Source organism: Ochotona curzoniae, unplaced genomic scaffold (genome assembly GCF_017591425.1).
Source record: "Ochotona curzoniae isolate NIBS_2020 unplaced genomic scaffold, NIBS_Ocur_1.0 contig_4792, whole genome shotgun sequence".
Classification (NCBI taxonomy): domain Eukaryota; kingdom Metazoa; phylum Chordata; class Mammalia; order Lagomorpha; family Ochotonidae; genus Ochotona; species Ochotona curzoniae.
In genome coordinates, this window is record NW_024466389.1 from 6,362,857 (window position 1) to 6,385,276 (window position 22,420).

Sequence of the window (22,420 nt, forward strand, 5' to 3'; positions counted from 1 at the left end):
CCAAGCTCTCCCCTGGCCTCCGGCAGCTTGGGTGTCCAACCGGCGCCAGACCCAGCTGGCTGCTTCTTGGCCCCACAATCCAGCCTTTGTCCAGCGCCGCCGGCCCAGCGGCCCCTGGAAACAGGAGCAGCTGCAGCCTCGTCAAGTGTTTTTCCAGCTCGGACCAGGCGGGGAGGGAGGGAGTTGACTGGCTCACACTTGCGCCCATCCACACCTTCCAGGGACAAACTGCATTTATTGAGCGCCCGCTTGTGGGCGGGCTCCGTGCTAGCGGGGTTCAGCGGTGCGCCCGGGCCCATCCCTCACCCATCTTCCCACTCCGGAAGCAGACACCTGCCGGCAGCGTGGAGGCTGGGCCTGGCTCAAGGGATAAGGAGGAAACGGGGAGGAGGAGGGTGCGGGGCACGGAATGCGAGGATGCTACTAAGGCAGAGCGGGTCTGGCCCGGGAAGCAGGACAAGGGGACCCTCAGGGCTCCACCCACACACTGCTGTTGGTCACCCGGGCCCCGAACCAGCCCTTCCAGTAGACTGAGTCCTGGCCACCATGCTCGAAGCGGACGAAGCGGACGCCAGGACCGTAGTCGGTGAAGGTGTGCGAGATCTGGGGGGCGGGCGAGGGGAGGTGCAGCTCAGGGCACCCCGCGTCACCCGCGGCCCTGTGGCTCCTCCTGTGCGCCCGGCACCGCCCTGCACCGCCCTGCTCCTGGCTCACCTCCACCCAACCCGCATCCTCACTGTCCGGGGGCACTGCCACCTGGCCGCTGTGGAACTCGGCCAGCACGTCTTCATGCTCCGACAGCAGCGTCACTGTGAGCTCGTACAGGCAACCCGCGTCGCTACGGCCCGAGTACCTGCCCAGGATGGGGGGGAGGTGTTATAATGGCCTCAGGTGCCCATTTCACAGATAAGCAAACGGAGGCCCAAGCTCCACAGGGGAGGACTTGCCAGCCCCCAGGTTAGAGGTAAATCTACCTGGAGGCAATGTTTATAAACGTGTTTACAAACATGTGCATGCACACATTTACCAACACACATGCACAATCCAGGGAGAGGGGCCTGTCCATCTTCCGGAAGCTCAGCCGCCGGCGCCAGGGGCGACGCCCTCTGCCCACGTCCCTTCCCCTCCCGTCTCGGCAGGGCCCCGTGCCCCTCACCAGTCCTTCACCACGATGGCAGGCTGGGTCGTGTCCAGCAGCTCTTCCCAGTAGCCCTCGGCCTGCAGGTCCACAACCTGCGCCTTGCGACACCACCTGGCAGAGCCGGAGTTAGCGTGGGGGGGGAGGAGGGGAGGCAGTCCCCTCCCCCGCGCACCCCCATCCCGTGCTTACTCGAAGGAAGAGGCGAAATACTTCTTGACGCTCTCATCGTGCGTGAAGTCCACTCCGCTGTCACCAGGCAGGTCCTCCACCCTCCAGCCGTCCCCGCCGTGCTCCACGTCGCACCAACCTTCCAGGTCCTCTGCGAGGACACCGCAGCCCCCGCCCCACGTGGTGGCACTTCCCTGCCTTCCCTCCTACGAGGACCCTCCCCACCCACAGCTCGCTCCCGAGTGCCCCGGGCAGCAGCTAGTGGCCGGCGAGGGGCGCCAGCAGACTGGCCGCGCGCGCGTTCCCAGACAGGGCACCCAGCGCTCACCCTCGCCGCACGGGTTGCGCAGCAAGTTGCGCCGTCGCTTGCTCAGGAAGTAGAACTGCTGCCAGTGGTCGCGCTCCTCGTCCGCGCCGCCCTCGGGCACCAGCCCCTCTTGCTGGCATTTGAGCAGCCACAGCGGGGCGCCGTCCACCAACTCCTTCCAGCGAAGGCACACGAGGCGGCAGGCCTGCACCAGCTCCGAGGCAGGCAGAGCCGCCAACACCCGCAGCAGCAGCGGCTCCGGCAGCTCGGCCAGGTATGCCACCTCCTCCCCCTCCTCCTCCTCTTCCTCCACCGTCTCCGCCGCCTCTTCCTCTGGCCGCTCCTCTTCGACTGCCTCCTCCGGCTGCTCCTCCGGGCTTGCCTCCTCGGGTTGGCCCACGCTCTCTGCCGGCGGCGGGGTAGGGCAGGCTGTGAGCCACCACCACCACCATCGTCACCACCATTATCTTCATCGGTAGCATTCTATAACCCTGTCCTCGGTTCAGACAGGGAATCCTCTCCTCTGAAACCCCCTCACCTTTCAGCCCCCAGGACCAGCACCTAGCCTCCTAGCTTCTGGGATGTGCCAGTTTGACAAACGCCCCTCTCTGGGCTAGACTGAGCCTGGTGAGGGTCAGTGGGGTCTGGGAACTCACTGCTTCTTCCCTTCCCTGCCCCTGGCCTGGCATCTTGCCCCCTGCCCAGGGTGCTTTCAGGAACCCATGTTCACCAGGCCCTTAGCAAATGTCAGGTTGTGCTCCAAGCATTGCAATTTCCTCTCCTCGTTAAAGCCTCACACTGTGTCTTCTTGACTTGTCCCGATTTCAGTGATGGGGAAACTGAGGCATGGGGTGGGGAAGCAGCCCAGGACCACCCTTCAGGTATAAGTGGGAGCCTGGAATGAACTCAAGAGTCTTGCCCAGAGCCACCTGCCACCACCTCAACTTCAGGATAACACCTGTTCCAACTGGAAGGCCAATGGAAAGTCCTGGGCTTAGAGTTCCAGTGACCTGTGCAAGGTCACACTGCTGGTGTTTGGGGCTGGGGACAGAGAACCCAGGGCCTGGGGAAGGGAGAGCAGGAGCCCGAGGGCCGACTAGTCTCAGCCAGCCGCTGCCGGGTGACTCCAGGATGGAGGGCACCCTGAGGCATGCCAGATGCTGGCAAAGGCCAGTGTCTCTCCTTCTGCCTGCCCATCTCTGGGCCTCAGGGGCCTGGCCAGCAACGGGATAACCGCTGGGTCAGACCATCCACACAGTACTGAGGGCCAGACTCCATGAAGGGACGGAAGGAGGTGGACAGGTGTCACTGCATAGGCCACACAGCCTCCTGTACTCCAGCCAGCCCCAACCTGGGCACTGAAACCTTGAGAAAGCAAACACACAATGCCCAGCAGCTCTGGAGGAGGGAAGCTGGTGAGGAGAGGGGATGGTGAGGCCATGACCCCCAGAGCCACTGGGGTCTGGGTAGGGGGCTGGGTCCAAGCTCAAGCTTGGGCATTGCCAGGACAAAAGCCTCCTGGGCTCAAACCCCTCTGCTGCCATTGCACCCTGGCCACTGCCCCCATGCATACGGTCAGACCCTGAGAAACACATCAGGATTTGCCATCCTCGGAGCCCAGAGCGCCCAGTGGGCACCTGGCCAGTCTCAAGCCTGAGCAGCACACCCTTCCCTGACTTGGCAGCAGTTTCTGACCCCGTTTGGGGGGTGCAGGGGTCTGCTCTGCCCTTTTGGCAAAGAGGAAGCTGAGACCCAGGGCAGCCCAGGGGCTTCTCACATGCCACAGGGCGGAGCAGTGGAAGATGCCACCTGCCTGATGCCTGCAGCCCTCTGGGGACCTGGCCCCCACTGTCCTCACCTCTCCACCCCTCCTCCAGCCCGGCCCTGGACCTTGCAGACACCTGATGCTCTCTGGAAAGGTGCACCCAGCCCAGTCCCCTCTCCTGGCCCCTGGGCCTGGCACTGAAGGCCTCAGATCCAATTACAGCCCCCCACCCCCTCACCTGCACACACAACTCCCCACATTGTGGCTGCTGGAAAGTTATCTGTTGACAGGAACAGCCCTTACTAGGCCCTGGTGCACAGAGAATAGCTAGACCCTGGGGAAGAGCAGGGGCCAGTGCCAGGGAGCGGAGGGCCTTGGGTCCCCGGCTGGAAGAGGGAGGAGTGGGCCCCCAGGGTCCCTGAGTGGTTACAGTACTTCCCACTGCCCTACCCCTTCCTCCAGCCTGTGCCCAACACAGTGGGGCCTGCTGAGCCATCTGAGCCATCGACAGGCAGGTCTCCTCTGGGTCCTGAGTCAGCAGGCACTCCATCCCCCAGGGCCTCGCAGGAAGTGGAGGGATGGGAGGGGGTCTCTGGTGCCAGACAAGATGACTGGGCAGTCTGAGGGCGCTGAGTCCTGGCCAGCCAGACCTGAGCTGCCAGGCGTCTGTCCTCACTGCCGGCCTGTCGCCCACAGAGCATCTTCCTGCTAAGGCATCCCATGCCCAGGTGAACTGTAGCCCCCTCCCCGATGAGGCAGCCCCGCAGGGAGCTCCCACAAACCCCCAGCAGGCCTCAGGAAGTTCATGACCCAGAGATAGAAATGGAAGAAGTTGATGGAAGAAAAGACTTGCAAGCCTGCATCCCTGGCGCGTCCAGCTCCCCCAGTTGGGGACCGGGAAATTCCTCTCTGCCTCCCGCCAGATCAAGGGACCCACGATATTTCCTGACCGTCTGGTGGGCTCCTCTTGAGGAAAAGTTTGCGCGGGAGGGGTGTGGAGGGACAGAGGGGCTCCATCTCGAAAGACCCTCTATGCACGCGCCCGCCTGCCTACTGCCTCCGGTCGGAGCGAGGGACCCCCAGGCGGCTACCTGGGTCACCGTCTCCGTCCATCGCTGCAGAAGACGATCGTGAGAGGAGGAGGAGCCGGAGCGCTGCTGGCTGCCCGAGTCCCACGGCGGCGAGTCCCGGCGCTGCGCGCGTCTGTGTCGCTCCCAGCGGCCGCGCCTCTTAAAGGTCCCCGCCCCCGGCCCGCCCCGCCTCTGGCCCCGCGCCCCGCAACCCCGCAGTGCCGGCGACGGCCCGAGGCTGCAGGGTGCCGAGTCCTCCCCGGATCCTGGAGGCCGAGAAAGGTCAGGAGGAGGCGTTCCGCTCAATGGAGGAGGGGGAGGGAACATCGGGAGCGCTCGTAGTGGCGGCGAGGCGGGTAGGAGTGTCTGGGTCAGGCGGAGGGTGCGGGGCGCACGGGGATAGCAGGCTCCTTCGGGTATCCACGCCAGGTAATTTTCCTCCGATGCGGGGCGGGGTGCGCGTCCAGGCCCCGCGCGGAGCGGAGCGCGACGGGGGCGGGGCGCATGCGGTGGCTCTCCAGCCCCTCGCGGCCCGGCGGGGATTGCGCAGCGACTGCCGAGCGCAGGTGGCCTGGCGGGAGGTGGCGCGGGCCGCGGCGGCGGGGTCCTGGCGGGAGAGCTCGGTGGCTTCCCGCCGCGCCCCGGGGTGGGGGTGGAGGGACACGGAAGGACGCGGAAGGAGGCTCGGCGCAAACCCGGCCAAGACCTTGGGACTAGCAGAAGCTGCGGCCTCAGGATACGGCGGGGGCGGGGACCTGGGTGGGGGTAGGGGAGTCGCTAGGATCCTGGCCCGGATCTTGGGGAGGTGGGGGCATGGAAAGGAATGGGAATGGAAGGCCGCGAGTGCCCGGGATGACAGGAAGGGCCGGCCTGCCCAGTTGCCCACCCTCTCACCAGGCCCTGCGTTCCTAATCCTTTGTGGTCTTGCGAAAGTGGCTTGGGCTCTGTGGACCTCGATGGGAAACAATTGTCTCCCTCCATTTCAAACGCCCCCCCCCCAAACACACACACACACCCACCAGCGTTTTATGGATGGGAGAGGAGGATGTAGAGTCCGGCCTGGCCCTGACCCTGGAATGAGAGGACCCAGACACCTCCTACCCACACACAAACACACACGCGCGCTGCCCATGTCTGTGGCCCTGGGCAGCCCCTTTCACATCCCACCTCCACAGCCAGCCATAATGAGGTGCGAGGGAAGCACTGGGGTTCAGCTTTGACACTACACCCGCTGTAGCCCCTGCAGGGAAGTAGCATCCCGACCCCGCCCTCAGAGGCCACAGCGAGACTGCCAGTCTGGGGGGAGCCCATGCGCGAACCCCCACCCCCGCCGAGTGCAACTAACAACAACAGGTCCAGGGGAGAGGCCGGGCCTGAAGCTGCAGCTTCTCCCGCAGCCCCTGGAGTCATGGCTGTGGGCAACATCAACGAGCTGCCCGAGAACATCCTGCTGGAGCTCTTCACGCACGTGCCTGCCCGCCAGCTGCTGCTGCGCTGCCGCCCCGTCTGCAGCCTCTGGCGAGACCTCATCGACCTCACCACCCTTTGGAAGCGCAAGTGCCTCCGCGAGGGCTTCATTACCGAGGACTGGGACCAGCCCGTGGCCGACTGGAAGATCTTCTACTTCCTGCGAAGCCTGCACAGGAACCTGCTACACAACCCGTGCGCGGAAGGTAGGGGTATGGCACCCAGCTCTGTGTCCTCACACATGCACTGTTATGGTCCCAGCTCATGTTTGCTGCAGTTAGTAGCTGTTTTCATCCTTCAAAACAAACAAACAAAAAAGTATCTATTTGAAAAGCAAAGTAGCAGGGAGAGATATTGCATTCTCTGGTTTGCTTCCCAATGGTTGCAACAGCCAGGTCTGGACTGAGCTGAAGTCCAGGAGTCAAGAACCCCCGCCTGGTGACAGGGCTGGTCTTGGGTTGTATTCTCTGAATCATTGGCAGGGAGCTAGATCACAAGCAGAGCAGCCAGGACTCAAATGGGCATTCCGGTGGGGGCTGCTGGCATGACAAATAGGGGCTCCACATGCTGTGCCACGACACCAGCCCCTCAAGGGACTGTTAAGAAGTAGGTGTCATTCATGTGCCCACTGTTTTAGCTGGGCAGACAGCAGCCAAGTTGGGTGTTCTCATCCTGCTGTTAAGATGATCCCCCCCCGCCACACACACACCAGTTGGGACTAACAGTGGCCTAGACATGCAAGGTTAGCCTCTCTCCAGACTCCAGGGCTGAGGCTCCAGAAATCGCTCAGAGGGAAAGGAGGTTTGACTTTGGGATATCCCATTCCCTGGAACCGCTTCCCCTCTCCACCCCCGCTGCTTGGTAACAGGTGGGCAGGAGGGTGGCAAGGAAGCCCATAGGAGTACACCAATGATACAAGTCCCCACCCGGGTATCAGGGCCTGTTCCACCTGACTCCCCCCAGTGTTCTTGTCCACAGCCTGCTCTGCCCAAGGAGTTAAGAATTTTTTTAAAAAAAACCTCTTTAAAGAGAGAACAAGAATGACAAAACCATGATAGAAACAGGATAGAAAACAGGACACAGCCTGCAAAGCTCAGAATATTTTAGCCCTGGCAGCTTCCCTGTCGCTGCTGCTGTCACTGTGTGTCACCGTGTGTTTGTCGCAGTGTGTCTCGGGGTTCCTGGAGGCAGCTGCTCACCTGTGCCTGGCACAGGAACACCTCACAGGAGATGGTCACAGCTGATGGCTGCAGCCCACTCCTCCAGCTACCAAAATCTGGGCAAGACACAGGAAGGGAGACGGTGGTGCCTGGGAGCTTCCCGCCAGTGTCATCTCTTCTGTCCCACCAGAGGGCTTTGAGTTCTGGAGCCTGGACGTGAATGGAGGCGACGAGTGGAAGGTGGAGGATCTGTCCAAAGACCAGAGGAAGGAGTTCCCCAATGACAAGGTCAAGAAATACTTCGTGACTTCATATTAGTAAGAGCCAGGGGTCTCAGGGTGGGGGACACTCTGGGCACTTCATCCCAGCTACTCCATCCCAGTAGCCTAGTGGTAAGCCCCAGTCCCTCCTACTCCTCTCCCCTCACCCCTGCCCCCAGCACCTGCCTCAAGTCCCAGGTGGTGGACCTCAAGGCCGAAGGGTATTGGGAGGAGCTGATGGACACCACGCGGCCAGACATCGAGGTCAAGGACTGGTGAGTGTCAGGGGCGAGGGTTTGGGGGAGGGGGCCTGCTATTCAGGCGCCCTACCCCCACCCTGCCCCCCAACCCCAAGGCCCTAACAGGCCTGCTCTCTTCCTGCAGGTTCGCAGCCAGGCCAGACTGCGGGTCCAAGTACCAGCTGTGCGTTCAGCTCCTGTCATCGGCACACGCCCCTCTGGGGACCTTCCAGCCAGATCCAGCGACGATCCAGCAGAAGAGCGATGCCACGTGGAGGGAGGTATGTGAGATGGAGGCGCCAGGCCTGGGCTCAATCCTAACTTCCCTGCTCGTCCCCTCGGCCTCTGCCGCTCTGCCCCTCACTTGCCTACCTGTATAATGGAAAGAACAGGGCTTCCATCTCTGGGCCCTCCAAGCTGCCAGTGTATGCGGCTGGACCAGCCAGGACCAAACACCATTCACCAAGTCGCCCAACACCATTATATATCTAGTTCGTTGCTTTCTGAAAAGGCCAGGTAAATATTTTAAGCTTTGCAGACCAAACTGTCTCTGTCACAGCCAACTCTGCTGCTGTTTTGAGAAAGCATCGATATATAATATGAAAACAAGCGGATGTGGCTGTGTTCCCATAAAACTGTATTTATAAAAGCTAAGCAAAGCGACCCCAGGTTTAATTTACTGACCTGCTTGCTCTAGACCAACAGTATTCACGCAGACTCTGCAGGTGTCTGCACTGTTCACTGGACACTTCATAAGGACCAGTCCCTGCTAACTCGAGATTTGAGCGTGCCCTTTCTGTTCCTTCAAGCCACTTGCTAATCCGGTGGGGTGCACGGGACAGGATGTTGCTCCATTTTACAGATGAGGAACCTGAGGCAGTGCTGTGACTCCTATTGCATTCTGCTGGCTCCTGGTGCTGCCCCTCCCCTGCAGTCCTGTCCCCCAATGCTGTGCCACCCTTGGGGCCAGCACCTTGACCTTTCCCCAATCTGCCTGCTCTTCAGGTCTCGCACACGTTTTCCAACTACCCACCCGGCGTCCGCTACATCTGGTTTCAGCACGGCGGCGTGGACACTCACTACTGGGCCGGCTGGTACGGCCTGAGGGTCACCAACAGCAGCATCACCATCGGGCCCCCGCTGCCCTGACTCCCCCCGAGTCCCCATCCACCGAACCCTGACTGGTAGACTGCTGTTCCAGAAGGGGAGCCAGACGACCCCACCCCCTCAGTCTGTCTGAGCCCCCAGTTGCCTTGTCTTTCAGGGCCTTTGGCCTGGGCAGCCCTTGTGTGCTGTGGAATCCACTGGTGGCAGGGGCCTCTGTGAGTCCCTCTGAGAGATGGAGCATGCAGTCCAGGGGGTGCAGGGGATCCCCCCCAAACCCTCCAGCCCCCTGAGTGGGTCTCCAAGTTTAATGCCAACTTGGACCCTGTGTCTCTACCTTCCCCTTCCGGGATCTCTCCATGGTGATGGTGGAGGTGGTGGTGAAGAGCAGGGACTGACAAGACATGGCAAGCCTGTGGCTGCCCAGCAGAATGCACCTGCTGGGAGGTGACTCTCATATCTGCCAGCCCCTGCCCCTGCCCCTGCCCCTGTTCTGTTCTGGCTGCCTGCCTGGAATAGGTGGCTTGGCTTAGAGGCCCAGGAGGCCCAAGGCCGGGGACCAGGGTTGGGGTCCTCCCTTCAAAGAAGCTCAACAAAGTTCCCAGGAGACCCAAGGAACCCTGTACAGGGTAACTCTGGCAAGTGGGGAACAGGATTGGACCCAATTCTGGGAACTGGGCTGAACGTGAGCCCTTGATGAGTAGGGAGGGGGATTTTCAAGGTCCACCTGTCCAAGTACAGCCCCTTGCCAAGCAGCTGGAACCACGGTCACAAGATGTCCCCCATCCCAACCTCTGCCATACCCCTGCCTCTGCCGGAAGGACAGCAGCGTTCTGACCTTGCCCTCTGCATGAAGCTAAATAAAGATGTCCCCAAGCCAGCCTGTGCCCTGTGAATGGGGAGGTGGGCCTCACTGCGCTGTCCTGCCTGGAGGAGGTGTGGCCATGTGGTTCCTGCCAGAGGACACAGAAATTGACATCTTAGGAGCCAGACCGCAGGTCTCTGCCCAGACTTCCCTCCTGGCAGGCCCTCCTACCCCACCCCCGCCTCCCTGCACCCCAGCACGAGGCAGGTGGGGAGGGGGCTCACCACGTGGGCGACGCTACCCTGGCAACCTTCAGACACTGGATGAAGTCAGGGTGTCTAGGTGGGGCCCGGTGAGTAGGCACTCAGTGCTAGTTGAACTTAGCAGGGAGCTGCACCAGGGCCTTGGGGACGCCGCAGGTCCTGGCGGGGAGCTGGCCCCTCCTCCTTGGGCGAGCAGGAAACGGGCGGCGACGGGGCGGGGCTGCTCGACTTCCCCAGAGAGAGGAGGCGTCCCCGGGAAGGAGGTGAGTTCCGGCCCACCACCAGGATGGGGAGCTGGGCTTCGGGACACGCAGGGCCCGCGGCCGGGCCTGGCGCGGGTGGCTGGTGACGCGTGACGCGGCGCGGGGCGGGGTGAGGGCGGACCCGCCGCGTAGGCCGCAGGCTCCAGGCCGCCCCGAGCTCCCTTCCCGCGGTGCGCTCAGTCCCGCACCCAGCCAGGGTGGACGAGGGAGGGCCTGGGTGGCTGCCCGGCAGTGCCGGGCCTTCACTGAGCCCGGAGGGTGGCGAGGGGAGGCGGGTGCGGGATTTCCGGGGTCCGTGGTCCTGGAGGGTCCCGCGCCGCTGTGGGGCCGACTCTCACTGGGGCCAGGTGGTGGTGCTGCCCCACGGCTGCGGCCGCCAGCACCACATCCTGCAGGCGGTGTGAGGCCGAGGGCGGCCTTGGGATCCCCCGAGCCTCAGTTGCTGTTTCCAAAGGGCCTAGCAGGAAGTCCCCTAGGCGGGGGCGCAGGAGACGAGGCCAGCTTGGGCCGGGTGGCCTGGCAGGAAGCCCAGGATTGTGAGGTTGCCCCGGAGGACTGGGTTGGGCTTGTCTACAAGGTGCCCCTGCAAGGCCTTTGACCCCATCCTGTTCCCACTAGCAGGCTTCTCCCCCAGGCCAAGGAGCAACACGGAGCCGGGGTCCTGCCCCTGAGCCTCCTTTGAACCGGAGCCCATAGCTTATTCAGTCTACACAGTGCTTATAAAAGCTGCCTTTTTTGAAAATTTATTTTTTTTAAGAAAGGAAGATTTACAGAGCTAGGAGAAGCAAAGTCTTTCATCCACTGGTGCACTCCTCAAATGGCGGCAACAGCTGGAACTAAGCTAGTCCAAAGCCAGGAGCCAGTGGGTGCAGGGTCCTCAAGGGCCTGAGCCATCCTCCACTGCTTTCCTAGGTCATAAGCAGGGAGCTGGATGGGAGATGGAACAGCCAGGAAATGAACCAACACCCACATGGGGTGCCAGCACTTGAAGGTAGAAGATTATCCCTGTTGAGCTATGATGTCAGATCCAATTTTTTAAGATTTGAAAGGCATTGTGTGTGTGGTGGGGAGAGGGGAGTCTTGCACCTACTGGCTTACCACCCCTCCCAGATGACAGGAACCTGGGACTCCATGCAGTCCGCCCATATGGGCGGAGGGGCCTAAGTACCCCAGGCCAGCTTCTGCTGTCTGCTTCCCAGGGTGCATTAGCGGGGAGCTGGGTCTGCAGCCGAGCAAGGAGGACTTGAACTAGCGCTGATGAGGGATGCCAGCGTCACAAGCTGTGGCTTAATCCACTGATCCGTTTGCCCACTTGTTAGGTGGACACGTTGGTGTCTAGAACGTGTCTGCAGTCCAAGCTTGGCCACCATCACAGCATTTCCCATGAGATGTAAACACCTCACTGGTCTGCTTGTTTTCTGCTTTTGTCAAGCTAGCAGACTCTTCCCTGCGCAGGGGCTCGTGGCCACACTGTTCTGGGAAGGGGACTCTAGAGGACTCTGCATGTAGAACATTCTCCAAGTAGATGAGGCCCATCTGAGTGTGGAAGCCCCCCCCTCCATTCACCCTTGGTCTCTGCCACAGGCCAGGGTGAGGCTTCTGGAAATTTAGCAGCTCTAGGCCAAGAAGTACAGCCCTGGAAAGGTGAGCTGCTTCCGACCCCAGCCCACCCCCACCTCCCTGAAGTCTGGCAGCCAGTAGTTTGTTTTCCCAGCATGTCTGTGTTACATGCAGCTCGTCTGTACATCGGAGGCCACGCGTGTTGTTTTCACAGAAGAGGAACCAGGAGTCCAGCTGAGTCCCCTGGGATCCCAGGGCCACCTCCCTGGCCGGTGCTGCTCACTGCTGCCGCCCCACAGGCCTGCAGGAGTCCTGCCCGCCATGGCCATGGCCTCCGTGAACATCAACGAGCTGCCCGAGAACATCCTGCTGGAGCTCTTCACGCACGTGCCTGCCCGCCAGCTGCTGCTGCGCTGCCGCCCCGTCTGCAGCCTCTGGCGAGACCTCATCGACCTCACCACCCTTTGGAAGCGCAAGTGCCTCCGCGAGGGCTTCATTACCGAGGACTGGGACCAGCCCGTGGCCGACTGGAAGATCTTCTACTTCCTGCGAAGCCTGCACAGGAACCTGCTGCGCAACCCGTGCGCGGAAGGTAGCGCCTGGGGGCTTGGGGTGGGGAGGCTGCCGCTGGGTTGGGTCCTTTCCTTTCCTGAACCCTGTGGCCTTCACACTCAGCAGCACCCTACTGGAATGTTCTTGCACACCTCAGCACCTGCTCTGCTCCCTTGGCTGTGCTGCGTGCTTCTAGTCTGCCCAGAGCCCCATCCTGACTCCCCCGTCATCCTCATTTAGCATCATCCAGCACTTTCCATGGTCCATACTTGCTTTACTTCCTCTGCTACCAACTTCAAGAGGCAGGACCTTGTCTGCCACCCTGTGCAGTGGCCTTCATGCCAGCAGGGGCTCAGGTGGTCTTGGATGCACACTCTGCAGGTCCACTGACCCCTGAGCCTAGCCCAAGCTGTCCTGAATTTCCCTGGGCACCTCCTCTGTGTCAGCTGCACATATGAGATCTTTTTAAGTGAAGCTGCCTGTCCTCACTTTCCACCCATTGCACAGATGAGCAGAGTGGAGACTCAGAAGTGGAGCCGTCTGGGCTGTAGCTATCTGGGTTTGCCAGGGTGTTCTCACTCCTGGCAGTTACTACCAGGCCACAACAGTGCTAGGTGGACACTGCTTCTCCACTTAGACTCCCTCTCCACATCCTCCACCCTCACCGGAGCCCAGTAAGTGTGGGCTCCAGTTCACAGGGCAGGGGTACTTTACAACTCTCAGGGCGCCCCCAGAGGCGCCTCAGACAGTGGCCTGCACACTTAAGCTCCCTGCCTGCCCCAAATTCTGCAAGAAGTTGCAGCCAAGCCTCTAGCTCAGCTCACACTGCCTTGCAGCACCAGCCTCATGCGGGGCCCCAGCCCAGCAGTGGCCAGCCCAGCCCTGCTGGCCTTTACCTCCGGGTGACCATGCTCAGCACCAGCTCAGCGGCTGGGTTTCTGTTTTACTCCTCCAGTTCTCCACTGGGGGCCAGGACACCCAGGAGGCAGGGCTCCTGATGGGTAGGCAAGCAGTTATGTTGGAAATGCTCCCCTGGTGGTGTGGTTCAACAGCCTTGCTAAGGAAGAACTGCTGCTGCCAAAGGTCCTAGCTCAGTGTGAAGCAGGCCAGGGCGGGGCCCTGTGCACCTGCTGAGCCTTCCAATGTAGGTCCTGCCACAGACATCGCAGTGTAGAGGACGCAATCCCTTCCCTTCTCCCCTTGGGTTCCCAGCCTCTGAAGCAGACCAGAAGACCAGGACCCTGGAGACCCTCCATGCCAGCCCTGGCACCGACAGGGCTACCGGCAGGGAGGTGCTCTTGCCAAGAACAGCACCTATCAATCACCAAGACCAAGCCCTTTAGAATCAGTTTCTGGAGAGTTGAAATGGAGGTCTCCCCAGATCCCCCCACAGCAGCCAACAAGGAAGGAAAAGGTGTGCAGAGAAGGCTGGAGGGAGGCAAGCCCAGGTCAGAGGTGAAACGGTGGCAGCAGCTGGGAGTGGGCCAGAGGAGGGGAGCTCCAAGGTGCTGCCAGGGTACACCTGCGCATCCTTGAGAAGGGAGCAGCTGGTTGACTTCTGACAACCCACAGCCTGAGACCCGAGCTGGAACAAGGCCTGCAGCCGGAGAGGCTGTGTACCCTACCTGACCTTCCCCCAGGCCCACTGGGGTCTCACCTGGCCTCCATTTTCCCTAGATGACTTGAGGTCATGGCAGATCGACTGCAATGGGGGAGACGAGTGGAAGGTGGAGAGCCTGCCAGGAGCACACGGCACGAACTTCCCTGACCCCAGAGTGAAGAAGTACTTTGTCACCTCTTACGGGTAAGACAGGCTGACCACAGCAGGCTGCCGCCCAGGGGAACGAGGGCTGGGCAACCCTGGGCAGCCAGGGCCTCCAGCAAACCCCTCCTCCCCTGTCTACCACTCCTGGAGCGAGCACATGAGCTGACTCCGTGGTAACTTGGTTAACTGCAAGGGGCCCACAGGCAGCTGAGGTCTGCTGGGCGTCTACAGGTATCCGTAATGCAGACAGGGCCTTTCGAATGGGTCCAGATGCTGCTCGGACACAAGCAGGTCAGGCCAACCACTGCCCAGATCAGTACCAGCCACTGCCCAGGCCGCAGGGTTTGGGGGACACCCTGGGGCTGCTGGGCCTGGCATGGAGACGCCGTGCAGCCCCAGCTGGAGACACAAGCCTTACCCTCTGCTCCCAGCTTGTGCCTCAAATCCCAACTGGTGGACCTCAAGGCGCATGGCTACTGGGAGGAACTGTTAGACCTGGTCCGGCCTGACATCGTGGTCAAGGACTGGTGAGTAAGGCCCCCACCTCATCTCCCAACTCAGCACCCCCTCTTTCCCTCCTGCAACTACATGCAAAAACCCAAAGCAAGTACCCAGTGTGTGCCTCAGCAGTGTCACGAGGCAAACCACCCCTAAAGCCAGGCAGACCTGGTCCTGCTCTTCCTGTGCCATGGGACCCAGTGGCACTTCCGGCCTCCCAGCCCCTGGGACATGGCTACACGTGGGGCACCAAGGCCTACACACGACTTGCCACTAACACACTGGAGCCAGAGGAGCCCAGCCCTGAACGGGCATAGGCAAATCACAGCCCTCTTGCCCAGGCGCCTCCCTTTTCCCTCTTCACCCCCTGACTTCCCCCAGTTCCATGCAAGGCCCCTGGCTTGGTCTCTAGCAAAAGCAGGATCTGAGTCTAGCCAGGACCTGGCTCTATGACCCTGAGGGTAAAAGGATGGGCTTGCAGGATACGCAGAGCTGTGCCAGCCCCCATCCCACAGACCCCAGTCCCGCTCAGTCCCCAGCCAGGTGCACGGTCACATGCAGGGGACAGTGTGGACAGACTTGACCTTTGGCATTCTGAGATCACAGCCTCAGTGAATGCCCATCAGCCCTTTTCTCAGATGGGTTAACTGAGGCCCAGCAAGGAGGCTACTGACCCCAGGGGCACAGCAGGGTATATGAACAAGAAAGCCAGCGGGCCTCAGGGGCCGAGCAGAAGGGAGCTCAGGAAAGTGGACCTGGGTTTGTCTGTGGGTCTGTCCCCCTCCCCACCGCCGCGCTGTCCCCAGCCCAGGCCCAGCAGCTTGGCCCTCCACAGGTTTGCGGCCAGAGCAGACTGTGGCTGCTCCTACCACCTGCGAGTAAAACTGACCTCAGCCGACTACATCGTTCTGGCCTCCTACGAGCCCCCACCAGTGACTATCCCTCAGTGGAGTGATGCCGCGTGGACGGAGGTAAGACTGCAGCTGCTCACTCCACCCCGCTTGCTTCTCCCTGGGCCGGGACTGCCCCGGGCTTCAGGCCTGGAGCCCTTCCACATAACCGGCTTCCCCGCCTCTAGGTCTCCCACACCTTCTCCGACTACCCACCCGGCGTCCGCCATATCCTCTTCCAGCACGGAGGCAAGGACACCCAGTTCTGGGCAGGCTGGTATGGGCCCCGCGTCACCAACAGCAGCGTCACCGTCAGCTATAAACCCAAGAATCCAGAGCCTCCTGTGGCTCAGCCAGAGACACTGTCCCGGCCACGGCAGGAGGCAGCCCGGTCGCCCTCCCCGCCTGGCCACCACAGAGCCTGAGGACAGCTTCCCACCTGACAGCACTTGTCCATCTCCTGCCCAGCTCAGTCAGAGGGCTGCTGCAGGTGCAAGCTGAGCCTGTGGCAGGCAGCCAGGTCCCCTGCCCCAAAGGCCCCTGCCCCGTCTCAGGCTTGGGTTAAAGCCACCAGCTGTGGTAGCTTCCTGCCATGCAGCTCAATGCTCTGCCCAATAAATGCTTCTGGGAAAACCAGCCAGGGTCAGATTTACAGGTGGGGGCATGTGGGTCCCTAGCATGTGGACTCCACTGCCCCTCCCATTCCAGTCAGTGCCAGCCCAGCTCAGCCCTTGGGGCCCCTTTATTGAAACAACTCACAGCACAGTATTCGAGACAGCAGTGGCCGACTTGAGCCAGGAGGCCAGGAAACCGAGGTCCCAGCATTCTTCACGGCCCGTGTCGGCGGCTTCCTCCGTGAAGGCCACCAGCCCAGACAAGCCCCGGACCTGAGGGTGGGCGGTCCCTCCACAGAGGCAATAAGAGCACTTGGAGTCAGGGTGGCCCTGCAGCGCAGCCTGAGGTGAGGAGCCCCCCCAAAGTCTCACAGTTGTAGCATCAGTGGGCTGGCAGGCGCACCCTCAGCTGCTTTTCTGAGCTCGCTCTTCCACGTAGAGCTGCATCTGACAGAGATAAACAGCCGCAGGTGGGGCCATCTAGGAGCCGCCTCTGGAGGGCCCAAGGCCCAGGGCCCAGGCAGGCAAGGAGCAAGTTCAGAGCAGTGCCCCGCCACGGGGCTGCTCTGCCAGGCCTCCCCAGCAGCCCCCAGTGTCCGCCATCACGCGGCTCACCTTCAGGATGTCTGATGTCATGGTCTTTAGGGGGATCAGCCGGGGGTCGTGCATGTGGACATCCTGTTCATCCGCCAGGATCCACGGGAAGTCCTAGGAGGGGGCCCAGGGAGGCGCTGGCAGGGGCCCAGGTTAGCCCACCCCGACCCTGTTACCCCTTCCCTCCAGAGTGGGGGTCCTGAGACATGAGAAGCAACAAAATCCTTGGGAGAAGGGGTTGGGAGGGCAGGCCCCTGCTGGAGGGGGGAACCTCGAGGGCTTAACAAGCCCAAGCACTGACTCCATCTGGTGGGCAAAGGCCCCTCCATGGAGAACCCCATTCTGACACTCCTCAGCACTGCGATCACCCCACCCCCAGCAATGGCCAGACACTTCACACACAGGAGACCCTGTAGGATGCCAGGCATTGGGCATATGCCAGGCCCCTGCCCACCTGCAAGGGCAACGCTGAGGGCCTCCACCCCTGCCCACCAGCCTCCTCACCTTGATGACCTGGATCTTCTCCATGTTGCGAGTGGCAGCTTCTCGCGTGTGCACCAGGACCGTGAAGGTGCAGCCTGGAGAGGTGAGAGCATGGTCAGTGCAATGCGGCCCCATACCTGTGCCGTGGCCTCGCCTCTCCTGTTGACGGGGCAGACCCACAGGATATAAACTGTGTACTAAGAAAAGGCACAGTCTGGTGTTAGCATTCTGTCTTATTAGATGGCATTGCTGCCTACAATCCACATGAGCATCAGTTCAAATCTCGGCTGCTCCACTTCCAATTCAGCTCCCTGCTAATGGGCCCAGGAAAGCAGCAGCAGATGGCCCAGTGCATGGACCCCTGCTTCCCGTGTGAGACTTGGATGTAGCTCCTGCTTCAGCTTGGCCCAACTCTGGCTGCTGTAGCCATTTGGGAAAATGAACCAGTGGAGGGGCTCTCTCCAGCTCTCTGTAACTCTGCCTTTCACTGAGTAAAATAAAAACCTTTAAAAAGAGGAGAAAAAAAGGCATAACCCACAAAGCAACTGAAGCCAGAGGAGGAGGGTTGTCCATTGGGAAAATTTCCTGGAGGAGGTGAGCTCTATAAGGCCTCACCTCCTTTATAGAGGCAGAAGCAGCCAAATCAGAACCTGGGAACATGGACCACCCAGGGATCCCGGGGAGCAGGGGCGGCCCACCCGGGGAGCCCAGGGAGCAGGAGTGGCACACCCAGGGGGCCCAGGGAACAGGGCAGCCCACCCAGGGCGCAGGGAAGGCCTGTCCGGGGAGCCCAGGGAGCAGGGGCGGCCCACCTGGGGGGTTGTGGTCCAGGACAGCATCACACACACTGATCTTCAGGATGAAGGCTCGCAACAGCTGCTCCACGTGCGACAGCAAGGAGTCCGAGCTGGAGAGGAAGGGTCCCGTGACCAGTGTCTTCCTTCCTCCTGGCAGCCAGCCAGGGACCAGAGCCCACAGTACCTGTGGCCATAACCACCCAGCATCCCCCATGGGGCTGCTCCTAGGGAACAGCTGACGCCTTGCACATGCCTCAATCCTGGTTCCCTGATGCTGTGAGCACATGCCTGGCCTTTTCCACCTTCCTGGGGGGACACGCGCCAAGGACCCCTGGCCACGTGGCTTGTCATGCTATGTGTGAACTGTGAGCTGGCCCAAAGAACTCCCTGCTCTCAGATGAAGCTTCCATCTTCGTTTCAAGTCTCAGGATTCCAGGTTAGCTGGGCGGTGGCAGGGAACATTCCATATCCTGCCCTCCAATGTCACACCCAGACAGGACCAGCTCCCTGCCCAGACCAAGTTGGAGTGAGGGAGAGTGGCCTGGGGACCTCATGAGGTGGCTGTAATACACAGGCAAGAGAACCAGGCCTGCAAGCCCAGAAAGCAAGGGTCCCCTGAGGTCACATGGTCAGTGAGGACAAGCTCCTGACCTCACCATAGGAGGCACGTGGCATGCCGGCTTACATCTAGTCAACTTCAGGCTGCCTGTGGCTAGGCATTCACCTTTGGGTCAGCCATTGGGTCTGTGTCCTGCACATGCCCACCACCTAGGTGACCCCCAGGGAGCGTATGTCATCGCTCCCTGATCCCTGCAGCTACACGTGGGGCCAGGACACATGCATGCTGATATAGGAAGGTGTCCACTAAGGGCCAGCATGGGTCAGCCGCATCGCCATCACTGACGGGCTGAGGCCTCTCCAGGCACATCCCTCTTAGGTTTTCTCCCCCATCCAGCTAGTCAGGGCTGCCAGGAAGGGTGGGGGCAGGGGTGGCACTGCAAGCTAAGCTGCCATCTCCTATGCTGGGATCCCATACTGGCAGTCGTTCTGAGTCCTGACTAGAGCTCTCTACTGATGCAGCCGGGAAAGCAGTAGAGGATGGCCCAGGTATCTGGGTTTCTGCCGCCCACATGGAAGTCATGAGTGCAGTTCCTGGCTCCTGGCTTCAACCCACAGTCACTACAGAGGTTTGGAGAGCGAATCAGCAAACTAAAGCTCTCCTCTCCCTCTTTTCTTTGCTCTACCCTTCATACACAATGATTTTTTTTAAGATTCATTTATTTGAAAGAGTGACAGAGATAAGACAGAAAGAGATCCTCCATCCACTGGTTCACTCCTTAGATGACCGCAGCAGCCGGGGCTAGCCCATGCTGAAGCCAGGAGCTTCCTTTGGGTCTCCCACATGGGTCATTCTCTGCTGTTTTTCCTAGGCCATTAGCAGGGAACTAGATCAGAAAAGCAGCAGGATTCAAACTGGCACCATATGGGACGCCAGCATGTAAGCAGTGGCTTAACCCATTTAAGTGTCAGCAGCCATTCAAATAGTTGCTGTCTTTTGTTTTTTAAACTTCCATCCTTTGGTCCACTCCCTAAATAGCCACGATGGTCAGAGCTGAGCCAATTCGAAGCCAGGAGTCAGGAGCTTCTTCCAGGTCTCCCACATGAGTGCCAGAGCCTAAGAACTTAACACATTCTCTGCTCTTTTCCCAGGCCATAGCAGGGAGCTGGATGGGAAGTGGGGTAGCTGGGATTAGACCCAGTGCTCAAATGGGATGCTGGTGCTAGTAAACAGATGGTTAGCCTGTTGAGCCACAGTGCTGACCTTCAAATACATCTCTTGAAAAAAAAAAAGGAGTGGCCAGCACTGTAACACAGTAGGCTAAGCTTCCATCTGTGGTGCCAGCATCCCATAGGGGTGCCACTTTGGGTCCTGGCTGCTCTACTTCCAATTTTAGTATATGTGCTGCTGAAGCAAGCACTGGCTGTTCCACTTCCCATCCAGCTCCCTACTTATGGCCTTGGAAAGCAGTAGAGGATGCCCCAGCACCTTGGGACTCTGCACTCATGTGGGAGCCTCAGAAAAAGCTCCTGGCTCTTGGTTCCAGCTATTGCTAACATCTCCGGAATGAACCAGCAAACAGATCTAACTCTGTCTCACCTTCTAACTCTGCCTTTCAAGTCTATATATCAATCACACAAAATAGAGTCGGGGCTGAGGGGCTGGCTGCTAGAGACTGCCAGCTGGCGGTGGGGCAGGGCAGCTCACCTGACAGACAGCAGCGGAGGCTGGGTGATTTCAAAGACAAATTTCTCCACTGGGCGGTGCTCTTTATCCAAAATCACCACCACCACTTTCTCCACATCGTTCTGCAAGGACAGAAGTCCCTCACAGCGCGGCCAGGCAGCCCACTCCAACCCCACACTCCCACCTGAGCCAGGCTGGCAAACGCACACTCAGATCTGCTCAGCCGCTCGGACAAGGAGCCATGAGTCCAGAAACTCTGAGACCAGGAAAGGAGAGAATGCGGGAACCCGGAGGGGCTGGAGGTGGAGAGGGTAACAGACATTGCAAGAACCCAGAACCCTCTGGGGCAGCCGCAACTCAGAGCGGGGCTCCGGGCCTAAGCTTCTGCCCCTGGCCTACCTGTTCAGGGGTCCATCCCTAAGGGGACTAAGGGGGACAGGCTTCGGAGTGTGAAAGCACGGGTGCCCCACAGGGTACCAGAATCGAGCCTGGCAGGCCTGAGCAGGGATGGGGTGGGAGGGCAGTGGTTGGCATGGCCTGGTGTCCCTCACCTTCTCCAGAAGTGGCCGGACGCAGTGCAGGGTGTCCTGGATGTACTGGTTCAGCTCTGGGTGGCAGGACATCTGCATACGACACACAGGCCAGCGGCTGCTGCCGAGGCATGGCCAGATAGAACACACACATACCCCCCAAAACCCAATCACTCTACAGGACCGCCTACCCAAAAGACCCATTGCCCTGCCTGAGACTACCCACCCTGAAATCATCCAGCATGGAGGAGAAGGCGAGAAAGCAACTGCAGAGCCAGCATTTAACAGAGGGGCAGGATTCCTGCTACAGGGCCTCTCTGGAGTCAGAAGAGGCCCAGCGCCCGGCGCGGTAGCCTGATAGCTAAAGTCCTCGCCTCTCATACGCCAGGATCCCATTTGGGTGCCAGCTTGTTTCCAGCTGTTCCATTTCCCTTCTAGCCCCCCGCCTGTGACCTGGGAAAGCAGTGAAGGACGGCCCAAAGCTTTGGGACCCTGTACCCACATGGGAAACCCAGAAGAAGCTCCTGGCTTTGGATAAGCTCAGCTCCGGCCTTTGCAGCCACTTAGGGAGTGAATCAGCAAATGGAAGATCTTACTCTGTCTCTCCTTCTCTCTGCAAATCTGACTCTTCAATAAGAATAAATAAATCCTTAAGGCCGACCCGGCTCAGAAAGATCTAGGAATCTGACCAGACTTCACAAAGTGAAGCACTGAGGAGCTATGTGGCCTCAGCTTTAAGAATCCCATGGAGGGAGAGGGTGCTTACTCTTTTTCCCTCTGCAAGCCTCCACTGCTCTACTTCCCCAGGGACAAGCACCTGTGGGGTCTTCAGTAGAACAGGTGCTTACTGCTGGCCTGCCTTGAACCTTCAACAGCCTCTCAGAGTTCTGAGTCAACGAGGGGAGAGAGAAGGTACCAGAAACCTGCAACAGCCCCGGGCCTGCCTCCAGGTCCACCGGTTGCTGGAGTTCCTTTAACCCCTCCAAAGGAGCCACTTGGTTCCCTCGCAGCCAGGTCACTAACGGTGGGGGTGGGGAGGTCCTAACGGGCCAGCCTGGGGGTGGGATTTCCCTCCAAGTCCTCTCCTCACCAACCCGGGACTCACCTGGACCGGCACGTTGTACTTCTTGCGCTTCTGGAAGATGCCCACCGGGTACACCTCACGCACGTAGAGGATGAGGTGCACGGCCACCTCCAGGAACTCGCACAACACGTCCGCCACCACTGCAGGGAACACACGACCGGCCGCGCGCTCGGGGTCGCCCGCGGGCCCCCCGGCCCCCAGTCCGCAGCCCGCAGGCCCGGCCCCCCTACCTTGGCCAAAGTTGAGGTCCTGTCGCGTGAGCGTGGTCATCCTCCCCGTTACCTGGGGGTGGGACAAGGCCGGGGGGTCGGTCCCCGGGCCGGGGAGCACCAGGACCGGCACCAGGCGCCCCCTCCCGCGCCAAAGCAGGGACGCAGAGGCCGGAGCTTGGGGGTCCTCAGCGGCGCCCCGATCGGCCTCCCGCGCCCGAGACCCGCAAACAGCAAAGCACGGCGGACGCGGAGGGAAACAGCCCGAGGCGCAAGGCCGAGCGCGCAGAGCCAGACACGCGAGGAGATGAAGCGAGGCTTCCTACGGGACCAGACCCCTCCGTCGTGGGACTCCGGCTCCCTCTCCCTTCCTCGGAACCGGCTCCGGCCGGGGACCCAGGGCGGGGAGGCAGCGCCCGGAGCCCTCGCGCCTCCCGCTCAACCCGCAGGCTCGGCGCCGCTCGGTGACGTGCGCGGCGCCCGGGCGGGTCCTAGCGCCGCCGCCCAGCCACGCCCCCTCCCTGTCCTGCCCAACCCGGGCCACGCACAGGGCGGGCCCAGCGGGCGGGGCGTGGGCGGGCCCAGGG

General features: G+C 60.8%; 4 protein-coding genes across 10 annotated transcripts; 2 read left to right on the plus strand and 2 right to left on the minus strand.

Annotated features, from left to right (window-relative positions):
• Nucleotides 1-215: 215 nt before the first annotated feature.
• On the minus strand, nucleotides 216-4,822 carry FBXO2 (F-box protein 2). 3 transcript variants are annotated; one of them, XM_040987911.1, is made up of 7 exons: nucleotides 4,473-4,822; nucleotides 1,942-2,021; nucleotides 1,638-1,911; nucleotides 1,331-1,460; nucleotides 1,157-1,252; nucleotides 715-853; nucleotides 216-603 (listed from the first exon to the last, which is right to left on the minus strand). In XM_040987911.1, exons 1-7 carry the CDS (start codon nucleotides 4,492-4,494, stop codon nucleotides 469-471), a joined length of 876 nt encoding a protein of 291 aa, XP_040843845.1. In that variant the 5' UTR covers nucleotides 4,495-4,822; the 3' UTR covers nucleotides 216-468. The 3 variants fall into 3 exon arrangements, with proteins under 3 accessions (XP_040843845.1, XP_040843844.1, XP_040843843.1); XM_040987910.1 differs by having other exon boundaries at nucleotides 1,638-2,021; nucleotides 4,473-4,586; XM_040987909.1 differs by having other exon boundaries at nucleotides 1,638-2,045; nucleotides 4,473-4,573.
• On the plus strand, nucleotides 4,662-9,548 carry FBXO44 (F-box protein 44). Of its 3 annotated transcripts, none has more exons than XM_040987913.1 (6): nucleotides 4,662-4,733; nucleotides 5,849-6,124; nucleotides 7,269-7,395; nucleotides 7,518-7,613; nucleotides 7,723-7,858; nucleotides 8,583-9,548. In XM_040987913.1, exons 2-6 carry the CDS (start codon nucleotides 5,860-5,862, stop codon nucleotides 8,724-8,726), a joined length of 768 nt encoding a protein of 255 aa, XP_040843847.1. In that variant the 5' UTR covers nucleotides 4,662-4,733; nucleotides 5,849-5,859; the 3' UTR covers nucleotides 8,727-9,548. The 3 variants fall into 3 exon arrangements, with proteins under 3 accessions (XP_040843847.1, XP_040843848.1, XP_040843846.1); XM_040987914.1 differs by lacking the exon at nucleotides 4,662-4,733 and adding an exon at nucleotides 4,985-5,017 and having other exon boundaries at nucleotides 5,831-6,124; XM_040987912.1 differs by lacking the exon at nucleotides 4,662-4,733 and adding an exon at nucleotides 4,985-5,017 and having other exon boundaries at nucleotides 5,831-6,124; nucleotides 7,269-7,366.
• A 196-nt stretch (nucleotides 9,549-9,744) lies between these two features.
• On the plus strand, nucleotides 9,745-15,913 carry FBXO6 (F-box protein 6). Of its 3 annotated transcripts, none has more exons than XM_040987916.1 (6): nucleotides 9,745-9,838; nucleotides 11,872-12,164; nucleotides 13,802-13,928; nucleotides 14,321-14,416; nucleotides 15,223-15,358; nucleotides 15,466-15,913. In XM_040987916.1, the coding sequence occupies exons 1-6, from the start codon at nucleotides 9,810-9,812 to the stop codon at nucleotides 15,700-15,702; spliced, it is 918 nt and encodes a 305-aa protein (XP_040843850.1). In that variant the 5' UTR covers nucleotides 9,745-9,809; the 3' UTR covers nucleotides 15,703-15,913. The 3 variants fall into 3 exon arrangements, with proteins under 3 accessions (XP_040843850.1, XP_040843851.1, XP_040843849.1); XM_040987917.1 differs by lacking the exon at nucleotides 9,745-9,838 and adding an exon at nucleotides 9,974-10,012; XM_040987915.1 differs by lacking the exon at nucleotides 9,745-9,838 and having other exon boundaries at nucleotides 10,939-12,164.
• Nucleotides 15,914-15,997: 84 nt separating this feature from the next.
• Nucleotides 15,998-22,153, minus strand: MAD2L2 (mitotic arrest deficient 2 like 2). The gene is made up of 8 exons (XM_040987918.1): nucleotides 21,855-22,153; nucleotides 21,646-21,764; nucleotides 20,562-20,633; nucleotides 20,032-20,132; nucleotides 17,781-17,875; nucleotides 16,990-17,063; nucleotides 16,507-16,599; nucleotides 15,998-16,338 (listed from the first exon to the last, which is right to left on the minus strand). The coding sequence occupies exons 1-8, from the start codon at nucleotides 21,892-21,894 to the stop codon at nucleotides 16,297-16,299; spliced, it is 636 nt and encodes a 211-aa protein (XP_040843852.1). The 5' UTR covers nucleotides 21,895-22,153; the 3' UTR covers nucleotides 15,998-16,296.
• Nucleotides 22,154-22,420: the final 267 nt, after the last annotated feature.